Source organism: Chiloscyllium punctatum, chromosome 22 (assembly GCF_047496795.1).
Source record: "Chiloscyllium punctatum isolate Juve2018m chromosome 22, sChiPun1.3, whole genome shotgun sequence".
NCBI lineage: Eukaryota > Metazoa > Chordata > Chondrichthyes > Orectolobiformes > Hemiscylliidae > Chiloscyllium > Chiloscyllium punctatum.
This window is the reverse complement of record NC_092760.1, coordinates 90179746-90204355: the sequence shown is the minus strand read 5'-3', so window position 1 is coordinate 90204355 and position 24610 is coordinate 90179746. Positions and strand designations below refer to the sequence as shown.

The following is a 24610-nucleotide window of genomic DNA, read 5'->3' as shown; positions in this document are numbered from 1 at the left end:
GGTGTCATAGATTAAAATGTAAGAGATATAAAACTGGAAAGAAGCAGAATTCAGTTCTGGTATTCTGGATTGTGGCAGAGACTGCAAATAGCAGAAATGTTCATTCACCTTGTTCCTATATTCCTTTTAATGCTTTTTTCTACCTGCACATATGTAACCTAATCTGGAAAGTTAACTCCATTTCTTTATCATCCTGGAAGTCAGTGCTACATAGTCACCATTCTTTGTGTATATTCCTGATGCTGTCTGCACTAAATCTCAGCAACCCCAGAACTGAAGCCTGTGGGACACTCCTACTCACTTCCAACTACACTGCATAAATTCCCTTCAATCCTGCACACTGCTTCATCAATTCTAACCAATATTTAATTCAGTTTGTTATCCCTTCCCTCATTCTATGCCCCGTAATCTTCTCCAGAAATCTCCGGTGTGGTATCATATAAAAGTTTCTCATTTATGCACAAACAGTACAACAGTCAGAATCCCCCCATCTGCTCATCAAAGAATGCTGTGAGGTTTGCACAATTGTCCACTTTAAATTCAATTTAGCTGTTTCTACTTTCTCTTTATCTGTATGTGGGGTTTTGATTCTTAATTAAAGACTGTAAAATTTTCTCCAGCTTAGATGCGTGGTCTGTGATTAAACAATCAGTTCTGAATTTATTTTTAAATGTGGTCCTTATTTGGCCACTATTTAGTGCTCCAGCTCAGATTAGCATGCAATAGAATCCTGAACCTCTTTTTGAGCAAGTTTCCTTCTTTGCCCCATCATGATCCAAGATCTATCAAGTTGTGTCTTGGTGCTTCATTCATGGTCAACGTTAACTGGAATCATCATGGCACCGCTGGAGTCATAGCATTGAATTCAGCAACGGTAGCTCGCTTTAATGTGCTTCAGTGGTTATCACTGTTGCCTCACAGTGCCAGGGACCAGGGTTCAATTCCCACCTTGGGCAACTGTCTGTGTGGAGTTTGCACATTCTCCCCTGTGTCTGCGTGGGTTTCCTCCGGGCGTTCCAGTTTCCTCCCACAATCCAAAGATGTGCAGATTAAGTGAATTGGCCATGCTAAGTTACCCATAGTGTTCAGGGATGTGTAGGTTAGGTGCATTAGTCTGGGGTAAAGGAAAGTAGTGGGGGAAATGGGTCTAGGTGAGTTACTCTTCAGAGGGTCGGTGTGGATTTGTTGGGCCAAATGGCCTGTTTTCACATTGTAGGGATTCTATGAATCTAAACCTATATTGTCACATTTCTCATTGTCTCCCTGAAGCTCCACAGGTGTGGTATTCTGAAGTGCCCATTCAATTCACATTTCATCAATGATTCCTCACCTCTATTTTCAACACCCTCACAGGAAACTGGTTTTAAGCCATTGCCATTCACTATGTAAAAGAGATCTTCCTCCCAAAATCCCAATCTACCCCTCAACCAAAATTTTAAATCAATGTCCTCCAGTCTTTTGATGGGAATGGGATTTCTTTGTCTACCTTATCAAAGCCTTTCAAAATACTGCGCACAAAGTCACCCAACTAAAATGCTCCTTTTGTCTTTCTTGAACAAATGTGCTGAGAAGCTGTGTGACAATAATACTGGATAATAGTAACAGGATAGGACAGAGTCAGCATGGATTTATGAAGGGGAAATCATGCTTGACTAATCTTCTTGAATTTTTTGAGGATGTAACTCGGAAGATAGACGAGGGAGATCCAGTGGATGTAGTGTACCTGGACTTTCAGAAAGCTTTTGATAAAGTCCCACACAAGAGGTTAGTGAGTAAAATTAGGGCGCACGGTATTGGGGGCAAAGTACTAGATTGGATAGAGAATTGGTTGGCTAATAGGAAACAAAGGGTAGTGATTAACGGCTCCATTTCAGAATGGCAGGCAGTGACCAGTGGGGTACCGCAGGGATCCGTGCTGGGACCGCAGCTTTTTACAATATATGTTAATGATATAGAAGATGGTATCAGCAATAACATTAGCAAATTTGCTGATGATACAAAGCTGGGTGGTAGGGTGAAATGTGATGAGGATGTTAGGAGATTACAGGGTGACCTGGACAAGTTAGGTGAGTGGGCAGATGCATGGCAGATGCAGTTTAATGTGGATAAATGTCTGGTTATCCACTTTGGTGGCAAGAACAGGAAGGCAGATTACTACCTCAATGGTATCAAATTAGGTAAAGGGGCTGTTCAGAGAGATCTGGGTGTTCTTGTCCACCAGTCAATGAAGGCAAGCATGCAGGTACAGCAGGTCGTGAAGAAGGCTAATAGCATGCTGGCCTTCATAACAAGAGGAATTGAGTATAGAAGCAAAGAGGTGCTTCTGCAGCTGTACAGGGCCCTGGTGAGACCACACCTGGAGTACTGTGTACAGTTCTGGTCTCCAAATTTGAGGAAAGACATTCTGGCTATTGAGGGAGTGCAGCGTAGGTTCACGAGGTCAATTCCTGGAATGGCAGGATTGCCTTACACGGAAAGACTGAAGCGACTGGGCTTGTATACCCTTGAGTTTAGAAGACTGAGAGGGGATCTGATTAAAACGTATAGGATTATGAAAGGATTGGACACTCTGGCAGGAGGAAACATATTTCCGCTGATGGGGGAGTGCCGAACCAGAGGACACAACTTAAAAATACGGGGTCGACCATTTAGGACAGAGATGAGGAGAAACTACTTCACCCAGAGAGTGGTGGCTGTGTGGAATGCTCTGCCCCAGAGGGCAGTGGAGGCCCAGTCTCTGGATTCATTTAAGAAAGAATTGGATAGAGCTCTTAAAGATAGTGGAGTCAAGGGTTATGGAGATAAGGCTGGAACAGGATACTGATTGGGAATGATCAGCCATGATCATATTGAATGGCGGTGCAGGCTCGAAGGGCTGAATGGCCTACTCCTGCATCTATTGTCTATTGTCTATTGACAACATGAATGCACAGCAACTCAAAAACTCCCATTGAAGCTATGACCAAGGTGGCACCTTCAAATGACCAAGCGTTCAGCCAGAAAGTCTTTGACACACACACACACACACAAATACTTTGCCCACACACCTTTGGGACCTTCCTCCTTTCCGAAACTGTTGTAAAGTTTAATTCAATATGTTTATGAATGTGTGACATTCTCATGTTAGAGAGAACCAGCCATTAAATATGATCCTTGCTCTAATATGACTGAAGACTCACCATGAGACAATTAAAATGAACATCAAACTACTCCTGCAGTGATGTCGTCTCCTGAGAAAATTAGGGGACAATGAAGAAAAACTATTTTTATGGAAAATTCCTCCTTGAGCTCCTCAGGTGATTCCGTCTGGGAACAAGTATCCTCAGAAAAATGCTTTGCTTCTGTACATTGTGATCTTTGCCCAATTTGTTAAATACCTCCATCAAATTATAATCATGAATCCTTTCCACTCATAGATCTAACCTCATGCTTAATTATTCATTTTATTCTCATTCACTTGGACAATGTTATTGTTCCTTTTGATCCTTTTTCTTACTTTTTTTCCTTGCACTACCTCTTGCTTTCTTTAATGTTGTATTCTTATTTTATGTTTAATTGTTTAATTATCATTCCACTCATCCTCATTGACTCTCTTCTTAAATCTTATAATATTCTAGAAGCTCTAATACCTTCCATTCTATTCTTGGATTTATCATATGTTAACATTAAGAGCAAGGGCGTTTCCAGGCTCAATCATTCGGTTCAGTTGAATTAATTATCTTTATCTGAGGCAGTGACAAAGACTCAAGAAATTGTTCAAGTATTTTTGTTTTGAAGTAAATAAAAACTTCAGCAAACTCAACTGGAGTGGCTCAAATGTCGACCTCAGGTGAGGGAAGAATTCAGTAAGAACAGGCAGCTTCAACCTGTATCACAGCAAGAACAGGCAACTTCAACCTGTATCACAGCAAGAACAGGCAGCTTCAACCTGTATCACAGCAAGAACCTTCAGCTTCAACCTGTATCTCAGCAAGAACCTTCAGCTTCAACCTGTATCACAGCAAGAACCTTCAGCTTCAACCTGTATCATAGCAAGAACCTTCAGCTTCAACCTGTATCACAGCAAGAACAGGCAGCTTCAACCTGTATCACAGCAAGATTTGGAGTCACTGCAAGAATAGACGCCTTCAAGCTACATCACAGCTTCTGCCTCATGGCCACATGTACCAATTTGACTTTCCCAATCTGCATGAGGAATAAACGTACTGCTTCAAGGAGAGATTCAGAAGCAATTTCCTTCTATCCTGGAACATTGGCCATTTGAGAGTTGAGAACCATGGATCAGGCTGAAGGAAATTCTTTCCATTGAGAAAGTGTCCTGTCCACCGTAGTTGGTTTTGTAAAGTTTTGAAGAGTTTGCCTGAAAGCCTGTGGAATTGGCTTCAAAAAGAGCATCCGTATTGATTTGATTGTCTTCCCATTGGATTTAGAGAATGTGAGTGAAGGCATTGCTGATTGATTTTCTCTCGCTCTCTTATATGTCACTGCTACATAGTCCAGGTCTCATTCCAGGAAGGAGTGTGGTGACAACATCTACTCTGTACTAAGATTTTTCTGTTGACTTATGAAGGTCTTTGTTGTGAAATACTTGCTATTGTAGTGTGTAGAGAGCTGAGTTGACACAGCTGATAACGGTGTTGAATCTCCTTGTCAATGGTGGCATTCTGGCAAAGTTGGTTGCTAGGAAATGGGAAGTACTCAATACATATCAAGGCCCCTTCTTGGAGGTGGAATATTTAGCTGTGCTGGTAGGGTTAATTCTGAGTTTTGCTTTGGCAATGTTGAAGGCCCAGTGGAGCTTCTTGTTAGCAGAATTGAAGAGATTGAGCAAATTTGGTGCAGACTGAATGAAGAGGATTTGACTTTGGTCTAAATGACTCCTTCACAGGGTGTTTTGTGGAAATCCAATTACAGGCTCCCTTTTATCCACAGCATGTGTTACTCCTTCAAAGAAATTAAATTAATTGATTAAACAACATGTCCCTTCCATAAAACAATGCTGCCTCTTCTTGATAACAATGATTTTTCAAGTGCACAACTATAATCTCATTAACAACTGATTCTAACACCTCCCCCATGAGGGATCTTCAATGCATTGACTATAGGGTTGTGGGCATCACTGGCTGGGCCAGCATTTATTGCTTGTACCTAGTGCCCTTGAGAAGATGGTGAAAAGCTGCCTTCTTGATCCAGAATGCTGTTAGGGAGGGAATTGCAGGATTTTGATCCTGCAACAGTGAAGGAACAGTGGTATCCTTCTAAATCAGGATGGTGAATAGCTTGGAGGGGAACTTGCAAAGGATGATATTCCCATGTATCTGCTGCCCTTGTCCTTATAGATGGAGGTGGTCATGGGTTTGGAAGGTGCTGCCTAAGGACCCTTGGTGAATTTCTGCGGTACACCTTGGAGATGGTACACACTGCTGCTATTGAGTGTCAGTGGTGGAGGGAGTGGATGTTTGTGGGTGTGGTGCTCATCAAGCAAGTTTCTTTGTCCTGGATGGTGTCAAGCTTCCTGAGTGCTGTTGGAGCGGAACCTTTCCAGGGAAGTGGGGAGTATTCCATCACACTCCTGACTTGTGCCTTGTAGGTGGTGGACAGGCTTTGGGGAGTTAGGAGGTGTATAATTTGCCATAGTAGTCCTAGTTTCTGACCTGCTCTTGTGGCCATTATATTTAACAGACCAATAGCTTCCAATTTTCTGCCTCCCTCCCTTCTTGAATATAGGGGCTTTATTTGCTATGCTGTAGTCCAATGGAACTTTTCCTGAATGAAAGGAATTTTAGAAAATACATACCAATGCATCTAACACCTCATTAGCTGCTGTACAAGTAATACTTATCTTAAAATGCATTGAAGACACAGCATTTGGTTTCATCAGTGAAAAACTCCATTTAGGGTGGTAACATTAATGTGCAGTGGGTCTTGCACCTCAGCTGGCTAGTCTAATGTTCGAACATGTGACGTGTAACATGCAGTCCAAACCCAGCTCTGGCTTTGCCTAGTTGGGCATTGAGTACAGGATGTGTATCAATCAGTTACTCTGTGTGATATCCACTGGGTGGCAATGCAGATTAGGGCTCTGTCTGACATGGATCTGCTGATGGTATCGGGAAGGAAGTCAGATGCAGCAGGCCTCCTGGTGCCCTGAAAGAGAGGAAGTGGTCAGACAACACCTGATTGCAAACCCTTCCTTGGCCTGACCCTGTTCCTGAAGGCACATTTTACTCCCTGTGAAAGAACAGTTTTCCACACTGTCCACTCACAATCTCCACTCTCTATTGTATCTGGTTTAAAGGTCACTGAGTGACATCCTGAGTCAGGAGATGCTGAGATCAAGTCCCACTCAGGGGCTTGAGCCAAAAAAATCAAAGCTCAGAGACAGCTGCACTGACAGAGGGCTGCACTGGCAGAGGGTTGCACTGGCAATGTTGCTGCACTGGCAAAGTTGCTGGACTGGCAGTGTTGCTGTGCTGGCAGAGGGCCTGCACTGATGCTGTTGCTGTACTTGCAGAGGTGTTGTCATTTAGATGAGATGTGAAATATCAAGGGCCCATGTATCTGCTAAAGGTGGATGTAAAAGAAGAATAAGAGAATTCTCCCCAGTGTCTTGTGCAATATTTATCCATTAATGAATGTCACTATTTGGTCATTTTCTCAGTGCTGTTTGTGGGAGCTTGCTGTGCATGACACTTCCTGTTAAGACAGTGACAACGTAGTCATAGAGTCAATAAAGCTCTACAGCACAGAAAACAGACTTTTGGCCCATTGAGTCTGTACTGGTCAAAAACAACGTCCTGGCTGTTCTAATCCCACTCTCCAGCACTTGGCCCATGGCCTTGTGTGTTTTGGCATCGCAAATACACATATAAACACTTCTTCAATATGATGAGGGTTTCTGCCTTTCCCACCCTTACAGGCAGTGAGTTCCAGATTCCCCACCACACTCTGGGGGAAAAATATGATTCCTCACATCCCCTCTGAGCCCTCTGTTCCTTCCCTTAAATCTATGCCCCGGTCAATGATCCCTCCACCAAGGTGAAATGTTTCTTCCTGTCTACACCATCTATTTCCTGTATATAATTGTTATGTATCACAATTTTGTGCCCTCTCAGTCTCCTCTGCTCTAAGAAAACCAACTCCAGTCTTCTGTGTCTTACGAACTTATACACCACAACCACCTGATGAAGGAGCAGCGCTCCGAAAGCTAGTGCTTCCAGTTAGGACTATAACCTGTTGTTGTGTGATTTTTCACTTTGTGCATCCCAGTCCAACACCAGCATCTCCAAATCACAACCCCAGTCTGTTCAACTTCTTGTAATAACTGAAACTCTCCAGCCCAGATAACACCCTGGTACATCTCCCTCTGCACCCTCTCCAGTGGTATCACATACCTGCTATATGTGGATTCCAGAGCTGCACACTATACTCTACCTATGGCCTAACCATCATTTTATACAGTTGCAGCATCACCTCTCTGCTCTTGACTCAATGCTTCAACTGATAAAGGTCAGTATCTCATCTGCCTTCATAACCAGTTTGTCTACTAATCCTGCTGCCTTCGAGCATCTATGGATATTCACAAGGTCCCTCTGATTTTCTGTACTTCCTAGAGTTTTACTTTTCATCATGTTTTCCCTTGGGATTTGGGAAAATCAGGTTGGTAGTGGATCTCAAGAAAAGGAATTTATGGAATATCCATGAGATGTTTGTCTGGAGCAGCTTGTGTTAGAGCCCATTAGGGAACAAGCAATTCTGGATTTGGTGATGTGTAATGAGACAGACTGGATTAGGGAGCTTAAGGTGGCTGAACAGGCTGGAGCTGTTTTCCCTGGAGCGTCGGAGGCTGAGGGTGACCTTATAGAGGTTTACAAAATTATGAGAGGCATGGATAGGGTAAATAGGCAAAGTCTTTTCCCTGGGGTCGGGGAGTCCGGAACTAGAGGGCATAGTTTAGGGTGAGAGGAGAAAGATATAAAAGAGACCTACAGGGCAATTTCTTCACACAGAGGGTAGTACGGGTATGGAATGAGCTGCCAGAGGAAGTGGTGGAGGCTGGTACAATTGCAACATTTAAGAGGTATCTGGATGGGTATATGAATAGAATGGGTTTGGAGGGGTATGGGCCAGGTGCTGGCAGGTGGGGCTAGATTGGGTTGGGATATCTGGTCAGCATGGACAGGTTGGACTGAAGGGTCTGTTTCCATGCTGTACATCTCTATGACTCTATAACTTCTCTGGAGCAGTGGCTATAATACAATGGAATTTGCCCTACAGTTCGAGAGGGAGAAGCTGAAATCAGATGTAATGATATTACGATTGAGTAAAGGTAACAACAGAGACATAAGGCAGGAGCAAACCAGAGGATTGGAAGTAGAGTCGAGTAGGGAAGCTAGTGGAGCAGCAATGACAGGACATTCTGGGGATAATTTGGGAGGCACAGCAGAAATTCATTCCAAGGAAGAAGAAACATACTATGAGAAGGATGAGGCAACCATGGCTGACAGGGGAAGCCAGGAACAGCATAAAAACAAAAGAAAAAGCAGACAATGTGGTGAAGATTAGTAGAAGCCAGGGGATTGAGAAGCCTTTAAAAATCAGCAGAGGATAACTAAAAAAAAATGAAGGAGACTGGATTAAATATGAGAATAAGCTAACGAGTAATATAAAAGATTGCAGGAATTTTTTCAGATATCTGAAAGGTAAGGGAGAGGTAAGAGTGAACATTGGACTGCTGGAAAATGAGACAGAAATAGTAATGGGGAACAAAGAATTGATACTTTGTATCAGTCTTTACAGTGGAAGGCATACCAGAAATTCAAGAGAGCTGGGGACAGAGATGATGTAGAGGCCATCACTAAAGATCAAGTGTTATGGGGAGAAGGGAGGAGAATGGGATTGGGAAACATACTAACCATGATTAAATGCTGAAGCAGACCCAGTGGACTGAATGGTCTAATTCTGCTTCTATATCTTATGGTCTCATCATAGAATCTGTACAGTATGGAAGCAAGCCATTCAGCCCATCGTGTCCACACAAACCTCTGAAGAGCAGCCCACTCAGACCCACCTCCCTACCCCATCCTTGTAACGCTGCATTTTCAATCATGAATCCACTTAACCTGTACACCCCTGGACACTATGGGCAACTTCCCATAGTCAATCCACCTAACCTGTATATCTTTGGACATTATGGGCAACTTCCCAGAGTCAATCCACCTAACCTGCACATCTTTAGATTGTAGGATGAAACTGGAGCATCTGGAGGAAACCCACGCAGACACGGGGCGAACGTACAAACTCCACACAGACAGTTGCCCGAGGCTGGAATCGAACCCAGGTCCCTGGTGCTGTAAGGCAACGGTGCTAACCACTGAGCCACCATGCTGCCCCATGATCTTGCCTTGTTCAACCTGCCAAGTGCATCATCTCACATTGATCTGGATTGCATCCGCTCAACATTTCAAATGTACGTCATTGGCTCTGAAGCACCTTCTGACCTGGGCATAAAGGTCATAAAAGCAATTCTTACCTTAGAACACAGAACATGGAACAGTACTGCACAGAAACAGGCCCTTCAGCCCACAATGTTATGCTGAACATGACACCAAATTAAACTAATCCCTTCTGCCTGCCCTCGGTCTATATCCCTCCAATCCTTGCATATTCATGTGCTTATCTAAAAGTCTCTTCAACACCCCTATTGTATCTGCCCTCACCATCATCCCTCGCAACACGTTCCTCACTCCTACCACTCTCTGTGTAAAAAACTTGTCCCTCACGTCTCCTTTGAACTTTCCCCCTCTCTCCTTAAATGCATGCCTCATGATTTTTTAGACATTTCAACTCTGGGAAAAAGATTCTGACTGTCAATCCTATCTATTCATCTCATAATTTTATAAACTTCTATCAACTTCCTCTCAGCCTCTGCTGCTCCAGAGCAAACAACCCGAGTTTTTCTAGCCTCTCCTTATAGCTCATATCCTCTAATCCGGGCAGCACCCTGCTAAACCTCTTCTACACCCTCTTCAAAGCCTCCACATCCTTCTTGTAATGTAGTGACCAGAATTGAACGCAATACTCTAAGTGTGGCCTGACCAAAGTTTGATAAAACTGCAACATGACATCCTGACTCTTGTACTGAATTCCCTGACCAACAAAGTGAAGCATGCAATATGCCTTCGTTCCCACCCTACCTACTTGTGTGGCCACTTTCAGGGAGCTATGACTTGAACCCCAAGATCCCTCTGTACGTAAATGCTACTCAGGGGCCTGCCATTAACTGTATACTTTTGCTTAACTTTTGATCTTCCAAAGTGCACGCCTCACACTTACCCATCTGCCATTCCTCCACCCATATCTGCAACTGATCTATATCCCGCTGTATCTTTTGACAATCTTCTACACTATGTACAACTCCACCAATCTTTGTATCATCTTCAAAGTTACTAACCCACCCGTCTACATTTTCATCCAAGTCATTTATATGGATCACAAAAAGCAGAGGTTTCAGTTCGGACCCCTGAAGAACTCCACTAGTCACAGACATCCAACCTGAGAAACATCCTTCTAACCACTATCCTCTGTCCTCCATGGGCAAGCTCATTCTGAATTCACGTGGCCAAGTCAGTGTGGATCTATTGCATCTTAGTCTTCTGGATGAGCATACCATGGGAAAACTTGTTGAATGCCTTACTAAATTCTGTATAGACAATATCCACTGCTCTACCCTCATCGATAACCTTCGTCACCTCCTTGAAAGATTCAACCAAGTTAGTAAGACATGACCTGTTCTGCTCAAAGCCACGCTGACTGTCCCTAATTAGGACATGATTTTCCAAATGCGTGTAAATCTTCTCCCGAAGAATTCTGTGCAGTAGCTTCCCAATCACTGATGAGAGACTCACCGGTCTATAGTTTCCTGGATTATCCCTTTTTCCCTTCTTGAATAGAGGAGATCATGCCTCACAAATTTGTTAGAGTTCTTTGATGAAGTGACCAGGAAGGTTAATGAGGGCAGGGCAGTAGATGTCATTGATATGGATTACAGTAAGGCCTTTGATAATGTTCACATGGTAGGCTGGTCTGGAAGGTTAGATCACATAGAATCCAGGGTGAGCTGGCAAATTGGATACAAAATTGGCTTGATGGTAGGAAGCAGAGGGTAGTAGTGGAAGGATGCTGCTCAGACTGGAAGCCTGTGACTAATGGAGTGCCTCAGGGGTCAGTGCTGGGCCCATTACTCTTTGTTATCTATATCAATGATTTGGATGAGATTCTACAAGGCATGATGAGTAAATTTGCTGAAGACACTAAAACAGGTAATATCCTGGAGAGTGAGGAAGGTTATCAGAAACTGTAGCAAGATCGTGATCAGCTGGGGAAGTGGTCCGAGAAATGGAAAATAGAGTTTAATATAAATAGATATAAGTTCTTGTATTTTGGAAAGTCAAATCAAGGCAGGAGTTTCGTGCTGAATGGTAGGGCCTTAAGGAGTGTCGTGGAGCAGAGGGACCTTGGAGTTCAGGTGCACAGTTCTCTGAAAGTGGAGCCACAAGTAGACAGGGCAATGAAGAAGGCTTTTGGCACACTGGCCTTCATCATTCAGGACAATGAGTATAGAAGTTGGGAAGTTATGTTGCAGTTATCCAGGACATTGGTGAGGCTGCATTTGGAGTATTGTGTTCAGCTTTGGTCACTTTGTTATAGGAAGGATGTGATTAAACTGGAACGAATGCAGAAGAAATGTACAAGGATGCTGTCAGGACTCAACAGTCTGAGTTATAAGGAGAGGTTGGAAAAGCTAGGACTTCTTTCTTTACAGCGTAGGAGACTGAGAGGGAATGTTATACAAATGAGAGACATGGATAGGGTGGATGTACTCAGTCTTTTTCCCAGGGTTGGGGAATCAAGGACTTGAAGGCATCAGTTTAAGGTCAGAGCGGAAAGAATAAAAGAGAACCTGAGGGGCAAATTTTTTACTCAAAAGGTTTTATGCATATGGAATGAGTTCTCAGCAGATGTAGTTAAGGTGGGTGCATTAACAACATTTAAAAGGCATTTGGACAAATACATATATCGGAAAAGATTAGAAGGATATGGGCCAAATAAAGTGAAATGGGGTTAGCATTGATGGACATTTTGGTCGGCATGGACCAGTTTGGGCCAAATGGCCTGTCTCTGTGTTGTAGGACTCTATGACTCTATTAGCTACTTGCCAGTCCTCTGGGACCCCTCCAGTGACCAGCGAGGATACAGAGATCTTGGTCCAGTCCCCAACAATTCCCTCTCTTGACTCTCTCAATAACCCGGGGTAGACAGCATTGGGCCCTGGGGACTTATTCACCTTATTCCTCTTCAAGAGACCCAACACCACTTCTTTCTTGATCTCAAAATGCCGTAGCATATTGGCATGTTCCTCAAAAATCTCACTATCCTCCATATCCTTGTCTGAGGTGAATACTGACACAAAGCACTAATTTAGGATCTCACCCACATCCTCTGCCTCCAAGTACAAGTTCCCTCCTTTGCCCCTGAATGGTCCTACCTTCTCTCTAGTTATCCTTTTGTTTTTAATGTATGTATAGAAAACTTTGTGATTCTTTTTAGCCCAACTTGCCACAGTTATTTCATGGCCCCTCCTTGCTCCCCTAATTCCCTGCTTGAGTGCTTTCCTGCTTTTCTTATATTCGTCACCGACCCTGTCCGATTTCAGCTTCCTAAACCTTACATAGAACATAGAACATAGAAGAATACAGCGCAGTACAGGCCCTTTAGCCCTCGATGTTGCGTCGATCCAAGCCTACCTAACCTACACTAGCCCACTATCCTCCATATGCCTATCCAATGCCCGTTTAAATGCCCATAAAGAGAGAGAGTCCACCACTGCTACTGGCAGGGCATTCCATGAACTCACGACTCGCTGAGTAAAGAATCTACCCCTCACGTCTGTCCTATACCTACCACCCCTTAATTTAAAGCTATGCCCCCTCGTAATAGCTGACTCCATATGTGGAAAAAGGTTCTCATGGTCAACTCTTTCTAAACCCCTAATCATCTTGTATACCTCTATCAAGTCACCCCTAAACCTTCTTTTCTCCAATGAAAACAGCCCCAAGTGCCTCAGCCTTTCCTCATACGATCATTCCTACCATACCAGGCAACATCCTGGTAAACCTCCTCTGCGCCCGTTCCAGTGCCTCCACATCCTTCCTATAGTATGGCGACCAAAACTGCACACAATACTCCAGATGCGGCCGCACCAGAGTCTTATACAACTGCAACATGACCTCAGGACTCCGGAACTCAATTCCTCTACCAATAAAAGCCAGTACGCCATATGCCTTCTTCACCGCACTATTTACCTGGGTGGCAACTTTCAGAGATCTGTGTTCATGGACACCAAGATCCCTCTGCTCATCCACACTACCAAGTATCCGACCATTAACCCAGTACCCCATCTTTTTGTTACTCTTACCAAAGTGAATCACCTCACACTTACCCACATTGAACTCCATTTGCCACCTTTCTGCCCAGCTCTGCAGCTTATCTATATCCCGCTGTAACCTGACACATCCTTCCTCACTGTCAACAACTCCACCGACTTTCATATCATCTGCAAACTTGCTCACCCAACCTTCTAGCCCCTCCTCCAGGTCATTTATAAAAATGACAAACAGCAATGGTCCCAAAACAGATCCTTGTGGAACACCGCTAGTAACTGCACTCCAAGATGAACCTTTACCATCAACTACTACCCTCTGTCTTCTTCCAGCCAGCCAATTCCTAATCCAAACCTCCAACTCACCCTCAATGCCATACCTCCGTATTTTTTGCAGTAGCCTACCATGGGGAACCTTATCAAATGCCTTACTAAAATCCATATACACCACATCTACCACTTTACCCTCGTCCACCTCCTTAGTCACTTTCTCGAAGAATTCAATAAGGTTTGTGAGGCACGACCTGCCCTTCACAAAACCATGCTGACTATCCTTGATCACATTATTCCTATCCAGATGTTCATAATTCCTATCCCTTACAATTCTCTCTAAGACTTTGCCTACAACAGAAGTGAGACTCACCGGCCTATAGTTACTAGGGTTATCCCTACTCCCCTTCTTGAACAAGTGAACCACATTTGCTATCCTCCAGTCTTCTGGCACTATTCCTGTAGACAACGAGGACATAAAAATCAAGGCCAATGGCTCTGCAATCTCCTCCCTTGCTTCCCAGAGAATCCTAGGATAAATGCCATCAGGCCCAGGGGACTTATCTATATTCACCCTTTCCAGAATTTCCAACACCTCTTCCCTACATACCTCAAAGCCGTCAATTCTAATTACTTGTGACTCAGTATTCACATCGGCAACAATGTCCTGTTCCTGAGTGAATACTAACGAAAAGTATTCATTCAATATCTCCCCAATCTCTTCAGCCTCCACATGCAACTTCCCACTACTATCCTTGACTGGACCTATTCCCATCCTAGTCATTCTTTTATTCCTGACATACCGAGAGAAAGCCTTAGGGTTTTCCCTAATCCTACCAACTAAGGACTTTTCATGTCCCCTCCTTTCTGCTCTTAGCCCTCTCTTCAGATCCTTCCTGGCTACCTTATAATACTCAAACGCCCCAATTGAACCTTCACGCCTCATCTTTACATAGGCCGCCCTCTTCCCTTTAACAAGGGATTCCAATTCCTCATTAAACCACGGCTCCCTCACACGACCCTTTCCTCCCTGCCTGACAGGTACATACTTATCAAGGACACTCAATAGTTGCTCCTTGAACAAGCTCCACATATCAATTGCGCTCTTGCCTTGAAGCCTACTTTTCCAAGCCACGCATCCTAAGTCATGCCTCACCGCATCATAATTTCCCTGCCCCCAGCTATAACTCTTGCCCTGCAGTGCACACTTATCCCTCTCCATCACTGGAGTAAAAGTCACCGAATTGTGGTCACTGTCCCCAAAGTGCTCAACCTACCTCTAATTCTAACACCTGGCCTGGTTCGTTACCCAGAACCAAATCCAGTATGGCCTCACCTCTTGTTGGCCTGTCTACATATTGTGTCAGGAAACCCTCCTGCACACATTGGACAAACACCGACCCATCTAACGAACTCGAGCTATAGCTTTCCCAATCAATATCAGGAAAGTTAAAGTCCCCCATAACAACCACCCTATTACTGTCACTCTTCTCCTGAATCATCTTCACAATCCTTTCTTCTGTGTTTCTAGGACTATTAGGAGGCCTGTAGAAAACTCCTAACAGGGCGACCTCAACTTTCCTATTTCTAACCTCAGCCCAAACTACCTCAGATGGCGAGTCTTCATCCATCGTCCTTTCCACCGCTGTAATACTATCTTTGACAAGCAATGCCACACCTCCCCCTCTTTTACCCCCACCTCTGACCCTACTAAAACATTTAAACCCTGGAACCTGCAACAGCCAATCCTGTCCCTGGTCTACCCATGTCTCCGTAATAGCCACAACATCGAAATCCCAGGTACCAACCCACACTGCAAGTTCACCTACCTTATTTCGTATACTTCTTGCATTGAAATATACACACTTCAAGCCACTCCTCTGTTTACAGGCACCCTCCTTTGAGATTGATGCCATGTTCCTAACCTCCCTACACTCCAGGTCCTGCACCCTAAAGCTACAGTCTAGGTTCCCATGCCCCTGCAGAGTTAGTTTAAACCCCCCCCCCCAAGAGCACTAGCAAACCTCCCGCCAAGGATACTGGTGCCCCTCCGGTTCAGGTGGAGACCATCCTGTTTATAGAGGTCCCACCTTCCCCAGAAAGAACCCCAGTTATCCAGATACCGGAATCCCTCCCTCCTGAACTATCCCTGTAGCCACGCATTTAACTTACATATGTTTATTTTTTTCTTTTGACGAAATTCATAACCTCCCTCGTTATCCAAGGTTCCCTTGCCTCGCCATCCTCATCCTTCTTCCTCACAGGAACATGCTGGTCCTGAACTCTCATCAGCAGGTCTTTAAACATTTCCCACATGTCAAAGTTGGACTTGCCTGTTAACAGATCCTCCTAATTAACATGCCCTGGGTCCTGCCTAATACTGACGTAATTTGCCCTCTCACAATTTAGTACCTTCCCCCAAGGTCCTGACTTATCCTTGTTCATCGCTATCTTAAAACATAAGGAGTCGTTATTACTGTTTCCTGAGATCTCCCCCACTGAAAGGCCAGGCTCATTAACCAGTACAAGGTCCAGTACACTCCGGCTAGGAGAAAGTGAGGTCTGCCAGATGCTACACTCAGGCCTCCAGTTAGACTAACCACATACTATTTCACGAAACCCTCTTGGATACACTTAACAAATTTTGCTCTGTCTCAGCATCTTGTTGGAAGGGAGTTCCAGTCAATATTGGGGAAATTAAAGTCATCCACAATAGCAAACTTTTTCTTTAAATTTACAGGTTACGTGGTTCAGGAGCTGCAATTTTCCCCAGAGACTGACCAGCTTGTGACCTGAAAGAGAAATCCACAGCAAAGGTTGATGGTCAAATACTCTCCTCTTCCAATTCCAATATCTAATTGCAGAGATTTTGTGATCATTTTCACTGTTGCACTTCAACATTATGCACTGAAACAGACCATTAGAGTCTGAGAGTCTTAGAGTCTTAGAACATAGAACATAGAGCATAGAACAATACAGCACAGAACAGGCCCTTCGGCCCACGATGTTGTGCCGAACTTCTAACCTAGATTAAGCACCCATCCATGTACCTATCCAAATGCCGCTTAAAGGTCGCCAATGATTCCTACTCTACCACTCCCACGGGCAGCGCATTCCATGCCCCCACCACTCTCTGGGTAAAGAACCCACCCCTGACATCTCCCCTATACCTTCCACCCTTCACCTTAAATTTATGTCCCCTTGTAACACTCTGTTGTACCCGGGGAAAAAGTTTCTGACTGTCTACTCTATCTATTCCTCTGATCATCTTATAAACCTCTATCAAGTCACCCCTCATCCTTCGCCGTTCCAACGAGAAAAGGCCAAGAACTCTCAGCCTATCCTCGTACGACCTACTCTCCATTCCAGGCAACATCCTGGTAAATCTTCTCTGCACCCTCTCCAAAGCTTCCACATCTTTCCTAAAGTGAGGCGACCAGAACTGCACACAGTACTCCAACTGTGGCCTAACCAAAGTCCTGTACAGCTGCAACATCACTTCACGACTCTTGAATTCAATCCCTCTGCTAATGATGTACAGCACAGACACAGACCCTTCGGTCCAACCTGTCCATGCCGACCAGATATCCCAACCCAATCTAGTCCCACCTGCCAGTCCATATCCCTCCAAACCCTTCCTATTCACATACCCATCCAAATGCATTTTAAATGCTGTAATTGTACCAGCCTCCACCACCTCCTCTGGCAGTTTATTTCATACATGCACCATTTTCTGCATGAAAAAGTTACCCCTTAGGTCACTTTTAAATCTTTCCCCTCTCACCCTCTATGCCCTCTATTTCTGGACTCTCCACCCCAGGGAAAAGACCTTGTCTATTTACCCTATCCACGTCCCTCATTATTTTATAAACTTCACTAAGGTCACCCCTCAGTTTCAGATGCTTATACATGACTAATCTTCTATTCTGTCCACTATGAGTGATGTAATCAACTCATAAAGTGTTGAGAGTGTGGTGCTGGAAAAGCACAGCAGGTCAGGCAGTATCCGAGGAGCAGGAAAATCAATGTTTTGGGCAGAAGCCTTCATCAGGAATGAGGCCTGCTCCTCGGATTCTGCCTGACCTGTTGTGCTCTTCCAGCACCACACTCTCGACTCTGATCTCCAGCATCTGCAGTCCTCACTTTCTCCTAATTGATTTCAACTCCTAAAGTGCACACCTTCAGCACTGTCTACTCCTTGTATCACATTTAACAACAGCTTTTTTGCAACCTGTTAGCACTTAATCTCCTTGTCTACCTCCTCAATCGACATGTCATCTCTACACTGGCGATCCCCTCAACTCCCTGTCACACTGTGAAGGAACACAAGGACAGGCAAAGACACAAGAAACATGAGTACTCATGGACTGTACCAAATCACAGAATTGTCTCCGCATAGAAAGAGGCCATTCAGCCCATCGTATTTACACAGGTCAGATTAGTTTTATGCTCGCAGGCAGTATGGGATGAATTCATTGATAAATTTAATTTGGAATATGTATTTTTACATTGTAACCAAGATGAAAATGTGCTGGTCATTGGCAGAGGGCAGCAAGGAGTTATATTTCCTCAATGAATGGAAATTGATGTTGAGCACATGGTGTTGCTCATGCGTCAGTTCTTCATGAACAGCCAAGGCAGAAAGGGGCTGTCTAGTTTGCAACTTCCTTTCCTTGTCCACCTTCCCCTCCTCATACTCCCGCTGCTCAGCTTCTTGGCCAACACGTGATGCGAAGATTGTGCAGCATGAAACAGTGGCAGAGCCCATTAGTGTTGCAACCCACTCAAGCTGAGTACTGCAGGGCTCTTCCAGAGGGGTTGGGGTCGGTGGGGGGGGGGGGGGGGGGGGGGTGCGGTATCAGGTTGTGGAAGCATTGCTCCAGCTCACCAATGGTCTGCTGTATTCCACTCAATACACCAGTGTGACTCTCTCTCACACTGGATACATGTAGGTTACAAAACCCTAGTCAGGTGCTATGGTATTATCGGTGGGTTAGGTTAGCACTATATTCACTGGATTTTGAAAGAATGAGGAGGAATTTCATCGAAAATTCTGTCAGATATTTCTGTCATATTCTGTCAGAAGTATGTTCCTGATGACTGGGGAGTCCAGAACCTGGGGTCACAGTGCAAGGATACAGGGCAGACCATTTAGGACTGAAATGAGGAGAAATGACTTCACCCAGAGAGTGCTGACGCTGTAGAGTTCTCTACCACAGAAAATGGTTATGGCCAAAACAGTGAATATTTTCAAGGAGTGAGTTACCGCGCCTAGGGCTAAAGGGGAGAATGTGGGAACGGGGGACTGGATCCAATCATCAGCCATGACCATTTTGAATGGCCGAGTTTTGTTTTTTAAATGTTGTTATTCTTTCCCCTGTTCTTTACTGGTTGACCATTAAAGGTGTTGAATGCACTTGTACAGCCCATTTCTCAAACCAGCTTTTACATGTAACCAACTGATTTCACGGTTTAATCGTTTGGTACAAAATGCTTGCGTGAGTACCCACCACATGTGGAGTAACCATGCAGCCCTGGACAGAAGTGATTGGGGGTTAGCACATTCTGTTCTGAGAGCCTCTGGCTTTCATTGCATCCAGCCCAGGGTTGCAGAGGTCCCAGTCTTACCTATCAACCACTTGGACATTCAGTTTTTGAATAGTTCGGTATTTTATGCGAATTTGCACCATGAGAGGATTGCTTTCTCAATGCAGTTGTTTGGAATGAGTAAACAGATTTTGTGCTTCCTTCTTTGGAACTTAAGTGTGGTTACAAGCTGTGGGAAAGTTTTGACTAGCTTCTCATGGTTTACTGGACTGAATCTAATGACTGGGGGCAAAGTAATGCTCAGGGCTGTTTGTCGACTGTAGATTATTCCAAAAAAATATTAACTTGTCAAACCAGACAATAAGTAAACACGAGGCTCCCATTTGTCCTTTTTACAGATTATGTTCAGCAATAGCTAATTACCAATACTTACAGTACATTTTTATTAACATAACTAACATTCTCTAGATCCTGAGATGTGCAAAACTCGAAGCGAATGAGATTGTATATTGGAGCCAGTCACTGGGTCACAATATTTAATCTTGATGGCAGCATAATTTCTTTAATTAAAAACAGTGCAAGGTTTTATTTGGACAGTTGGAATAAGTAGGACCTTATTATGCTTTTGCAGCGCCTCAAAGAAACCTTGAAAATGCTGTCAGCAATATTATCACAAAAAAGTTTAACTCATTCATCTCACTTTCAGAGATGTGGAGCAGTAGAGAGGAGGTTCACAAGAATAATTCCAGAGATGAGGTGTTTGTCTTATGAAGAGAGATTGAGCAGTTTAGGCATATATTTTCTTAAAAGAAAGAGAGGAGATCTCATTGAAGTATATAAGATGTTAAAGAGATTAACAGAGTAGACATAAGAGGGGATGTTTCCTCTTGTGGGGCAATCTAGAACGAGGGGTCATGGTTTTAGGATAAGGAATAGCAGATTTAAAACTGAGGTGAGGAAAAATTACTTTCCTTAAAGGATCATGAATCTGAGGAATTCATTATTCCAAAGTGTGGTGGATGCTGGGATATTGAAGGTGAGCACTTTGGCGACAGTAACCATAATTTGGTTATGTTTACAATAATAATGGGCAGGGATAGGTATAAACCTCAGAGAAAGTGGTATAACTGGGGGAAAGGCAATTATGATGCAATTAGGCAAGATTTAGGATACATAGGATGGGGAAGGCAATTGCAGGGGATGGACACTCTTGAAACGTGGAGCTTATAAAAGGAACAGCTACCGCGGGTCCTTGATAAGTATATACCTGTCAGGCAGGGAGGTAGTTGTTGAGAGAGAGGGAGCCATGGTTTACTAAAGAAGTTGAAGCTCAGTTATCAGTGGTATGCCGCAAGGATCTATTTTGAGGTCACTGCTGTTTGTCATTTTAATAAATGATCTGGATGTGGGCAGAGAAGGGTGTGTTAGTAAATTTGCGGGTGACACTTAGGTGGGTATATTTGTGGATAGTGCCAAAGGATGTTGTAGGTTACAGAGGGACATAGATAAGATGCAGAGTTGGGCTGAGAAGTGGCAAATGGAGTTTAATGCAGAAAAGTCTGAAGTAGTTCACTTTGGAAGAAGTAACAGGAATGCAGAGTACTGGGCTAATGGTAAGATTCTTGGCAGTGTAGATGAACAGAGAGATCTTGGTGTCCAGGTGCATAAATCTCTGAAAGTTGCCAACCAGGTTGATAAGGTTGTTAAAAAGGCATATGGTGTATTGGCATTTATTGGTAGGGGGGTTGAGTTTCGGAGCCACAAGATCATGCTTCAGCTGTACAAGACACTGGTAAGGCCGCACGTGGAGTGCAGTTCTGGTCACCACATTATAGGAAGGATGTGGAAGCTTTGGAAAGGGTTCAGAGGGGATTTACCAGGATGTTGTTGGGTATGGAAGGAAGGTCTTATGAGAAAAGGATGAGGGAATTGAAGCTTATTTCATTGGAGAGAAGAAGTTTGAAAGGTGACTTAATCGAGACATATAAGATCTTTCTCCTCGGATGGTGAAGGCTAACACGAGGGGACATAGCTTTAAATTGAGGGGTAATGTTTCACGAGTAACGGGTTAAAGGATTATGGGGAGTGGGCAAGAAAGTGGAGTTGAGGTCAAGGTGAGATCAGCCATGATCATATTAAATGGTGGTTCAGGCTTGATGGGCTGAATGGTCTACTCCTGCTTCTAGTTCTTCTGTTCTGTCTCGACTGTTTTGATGGAAGGCAGGACTAGCCATTAAACTGAAATGGGATTATGCTCACCTCAGTGTCACCGTGAGATGATGTTGATGAAAATGTGTTTAGTATCTGAATTATAGAATCGCTGTTGACCATCTTGCTTTAGTAAAACCGTTCGGCCTACCTTTCTGTTCAATAAGATCATGGCTGCTCTGTTTAGTATGAATTCCACATTCCTGTCTCATTCTGATGGGAAATCTATCCACTTCAAGATGGCGGTGGAGTAACAGGATGCTGCCCAGGGCTTGTCTGCTCCAACCTGCTATCTTTCATTTTATTCTTATCTTCTTTTTACTTTTGCTCTTTTCTCTTTTCTTTAAAACCTTTTGCGGTGATTGGACGACACCAGCATGACAGCGAGAGCAGACCGTGCGTGGAATAATGGCAGCCGCCTGGAGAGTGGATGTAACGGCATCAGCGGCAGCAACAACACGTCTCCCTTCGATGGTTCGGGGCCGACGACAGCAGCTCCTCACAGCGAGTGATGTGAGGCTTGCAGGCTGACCATGATTCCAAACCTTGGCTAGGCCGGAGAGCCTGCATCGGTGGCTGAGCATTCCAAATCCCTTTATGGAGATAAGAATTCAGACTTTAAGATCTGGACATTTCTTATTTTTTGGCTTTTTTAAAAAAAAAATTTCTGTTCCTCTCTTAATTCTAGTTTTGTTACTGAGATGGTGTCTGAGAATGGTGGCTCTGTACACTTTTCACTGTGCTCTTGTATTCCTGAACTTGAGCACACATGACAATAAAATCTAATTCTAAATCTAATTCCTTTTGATGACGCCTACAAGGCCCACGAGGAATCACTAATAAATCTCCCTATGGGTTCATTAGGTATGAGTTCCCTTAGCAACAGACAATGGCCTGCCCAATTGGAACTCATCACCTGAGCCCTTTATAAAACACACTCAGGGATGGGTCATGTTGTCTTGCTGACAGGATCTGTCAATACTCTCTGGTCTTGGGTCGGGTCTTCTTGGGCCATGTCAGGCAAGTGGGGCAAGAAGGTGGGAATTCTCTGTCCCACCTCATGTACACATACCCAGGCCTTTCTCCGCCTCTCAAGTGAAGAGCTGGAAACATTGAGAGATAGGTCCCTTCCCCTCTGATCTCTGCGCCTGTTCCTAGGGACAAAGAGTCAAGAGAAAAATACCTCCTTTCAACAGAATGGAGGGAATAACAGATTACAGATGTTGTCAATCTGAAACAAACACAGAAAATGCTGGAGAAACTCAGCCGGTCTGACATCGTCTGTGAGAGAAAGAAACAGAGTTAACATTTTGAGTCTAGTAATACTGGTTCAGATTGCTTCATGGTTCCAACCAACTGAGAATGGACTCAAAATATTAACTCTGTTTCTCTCTCCACAGGTGGTGCCAGATCTGCTGAGTTCCTTCAGCAATTTTTCTTCTGATTTCTGCTTCAACTGTGTTTAGTGGCAGAGAGTTCAACTTTCTAATCGGTGTAAATATCCAACTCCACAGGCAATGGGCAGGGTCTCACTGCCCAGGCCTGGACAGGTAAATAACCTGGATCATATGAGCTGTCCATTCACCAGGGCTGTGAAGGCCAGGTCAAGTTAAACTCCTTCATCACTGTTTCTCTTTCAACAAATGACAGATAATCACAGCGGTGCGTTTAATAAAAGTGACAGCAACTTGGGGTCTGACTTTGAGCAGGAGTTTTGTGTACACTTTATTCAAGCAGCTCTTTCACATAAACTGCTGCGATTACACAATGTAAAGAGGACTGAGACCTGGTTTCCATTGCTTCCACTAACCCCTAGAAGAAAGTGTGAGGGTTTTAAAGTGAGCAATTAAGGAACCAGGGAGCTGTATCCACATTGGGTCACAAATAGTATCAAATCAAAATGGGGAGCAAAGAACATAGGCAAAACCTAGAGTATAGCTTGAAATAAATAGAAGCAATAAATGGGTACTCCAAATGTCAAAAAGCAACCTAGCTTCTTGGCACCATTGGAAGGAGTTAATTGGCGATAGGTTTTCTAATGTCACGATTTCCAGCTCCTCCCTTTATGCATTCACAGGGGAAGGTGATGGCCGAGTGGTATTATCGCTTGACTGTTAATCCAGAAAACTAGAGAATGTTTTGGGGACCTAGGTCCGAATCCCACCACAGCAGATGATGGAATTTGAATTCAAAGAGAAAATCTGAATTAAGAATCTAATAGTGGCCATGAATCCATTGTTGATTGTCAGAAAAACTCATCTGCTTCACTAACATCTGTTAGGGAAGGAATCTGCCTACGTGTGACTCCAGACCCACAGCAATATGGTTGACTCTGAACTGCCCTCTGGCAAATAGAGATGGACAATAAATGCTGCCTAGCCAGTGATTCCCTCATCCCATGTACTAATAATAATAATCATAATAAAGAATCAGTCATCTGCTCCTGAAAGCATGCTTTTTGGTATCTCTGGATCACACTGTCCCACCATGCCTTGCTCAGTCATTACAGAGGACACTTATTGAAGCCACATTGGAGTGGACCAGGAGACATATGGAAACCACACCAGGAAAGAACAGCAGGACATTCATGAATCACGTAGATTGGCAGCAGTGTTATAGTGCAGTAGGAGGCCATTGGGCCCATCAGCTCTGTACCAACTCTCTGAGCATTTTGGTCTAACGCCAATCTCCTGCCTTTCCACCATATTCCTGCATAGTGCTTTTACTTAAACAATCGCCAGTGTCCTGTTGAATGCCTCAGTTGAGCCTGTGTCCATCACAGGTCCAAGCAATGCCAGGCAATTCAAGAACTGGGCCATTCTCTGTGTGAAAAAGTATTTTCTCCCTCAAGTTTGTTTCTGTTGCAAAACACATTATTGCCGGTACCGTCTGGTTCTCAATCTGTTCACAAGTGGGAACAATCTCTCTTTACCTCGTATGTCTACACCCCTCATGATCTGGAAAACTTCCTTCCTGTTTCTGATTAACCTTTTCCTCTTGAAGGAAAGCAGTCCCAACTTCCCCAGTGAACTACAAGACCATATGGCATGGGGCCACAAATAAGCCATTAAGCCACCGAGTCTAGTCCACCATTCAGTGAGATCATAGCTGATCCGATAATCCTGAACTCAACATTCCTGCCTT

The 24610-nt window shown here is 44.0% G+C and overlaps 1 protein-coding gene across 6 annotated transcripts in view; it reads left to right on the top strand.

Annotated features, from left to right (window-relative positions):
• lto1 (LTO1 maturation factor of ABCE1) overlaps positions 1–24610 on the top strand; it is a 142483-nt gene that overhangs the window by 48559 nt on the left and 69314 nt on the right. Inside the window, exons 5-6 of one of the 6 annotated variants that reach the window (XM_072592812.1) lie at positions 16452–16527; positions 21843–23876. The exons of 4 other annotated variants lie outside the window; for them this stretch is intronic. In XM_072592812.1, the coding sequence (XP_072448913.1) occupies positions 16452–16502 (51 nt within the window). In that variant the 3' untranslated portion in view covers positions 16503–16527; positions 21843–23876. Of the gene's footprint in view, positions 1–16451; positions 16528–21842; positions 23877–24610 lie in introns of those variants that run through there. One more of the 6 variants, XM_072592814.1, reaches the window with a different exon arrangement.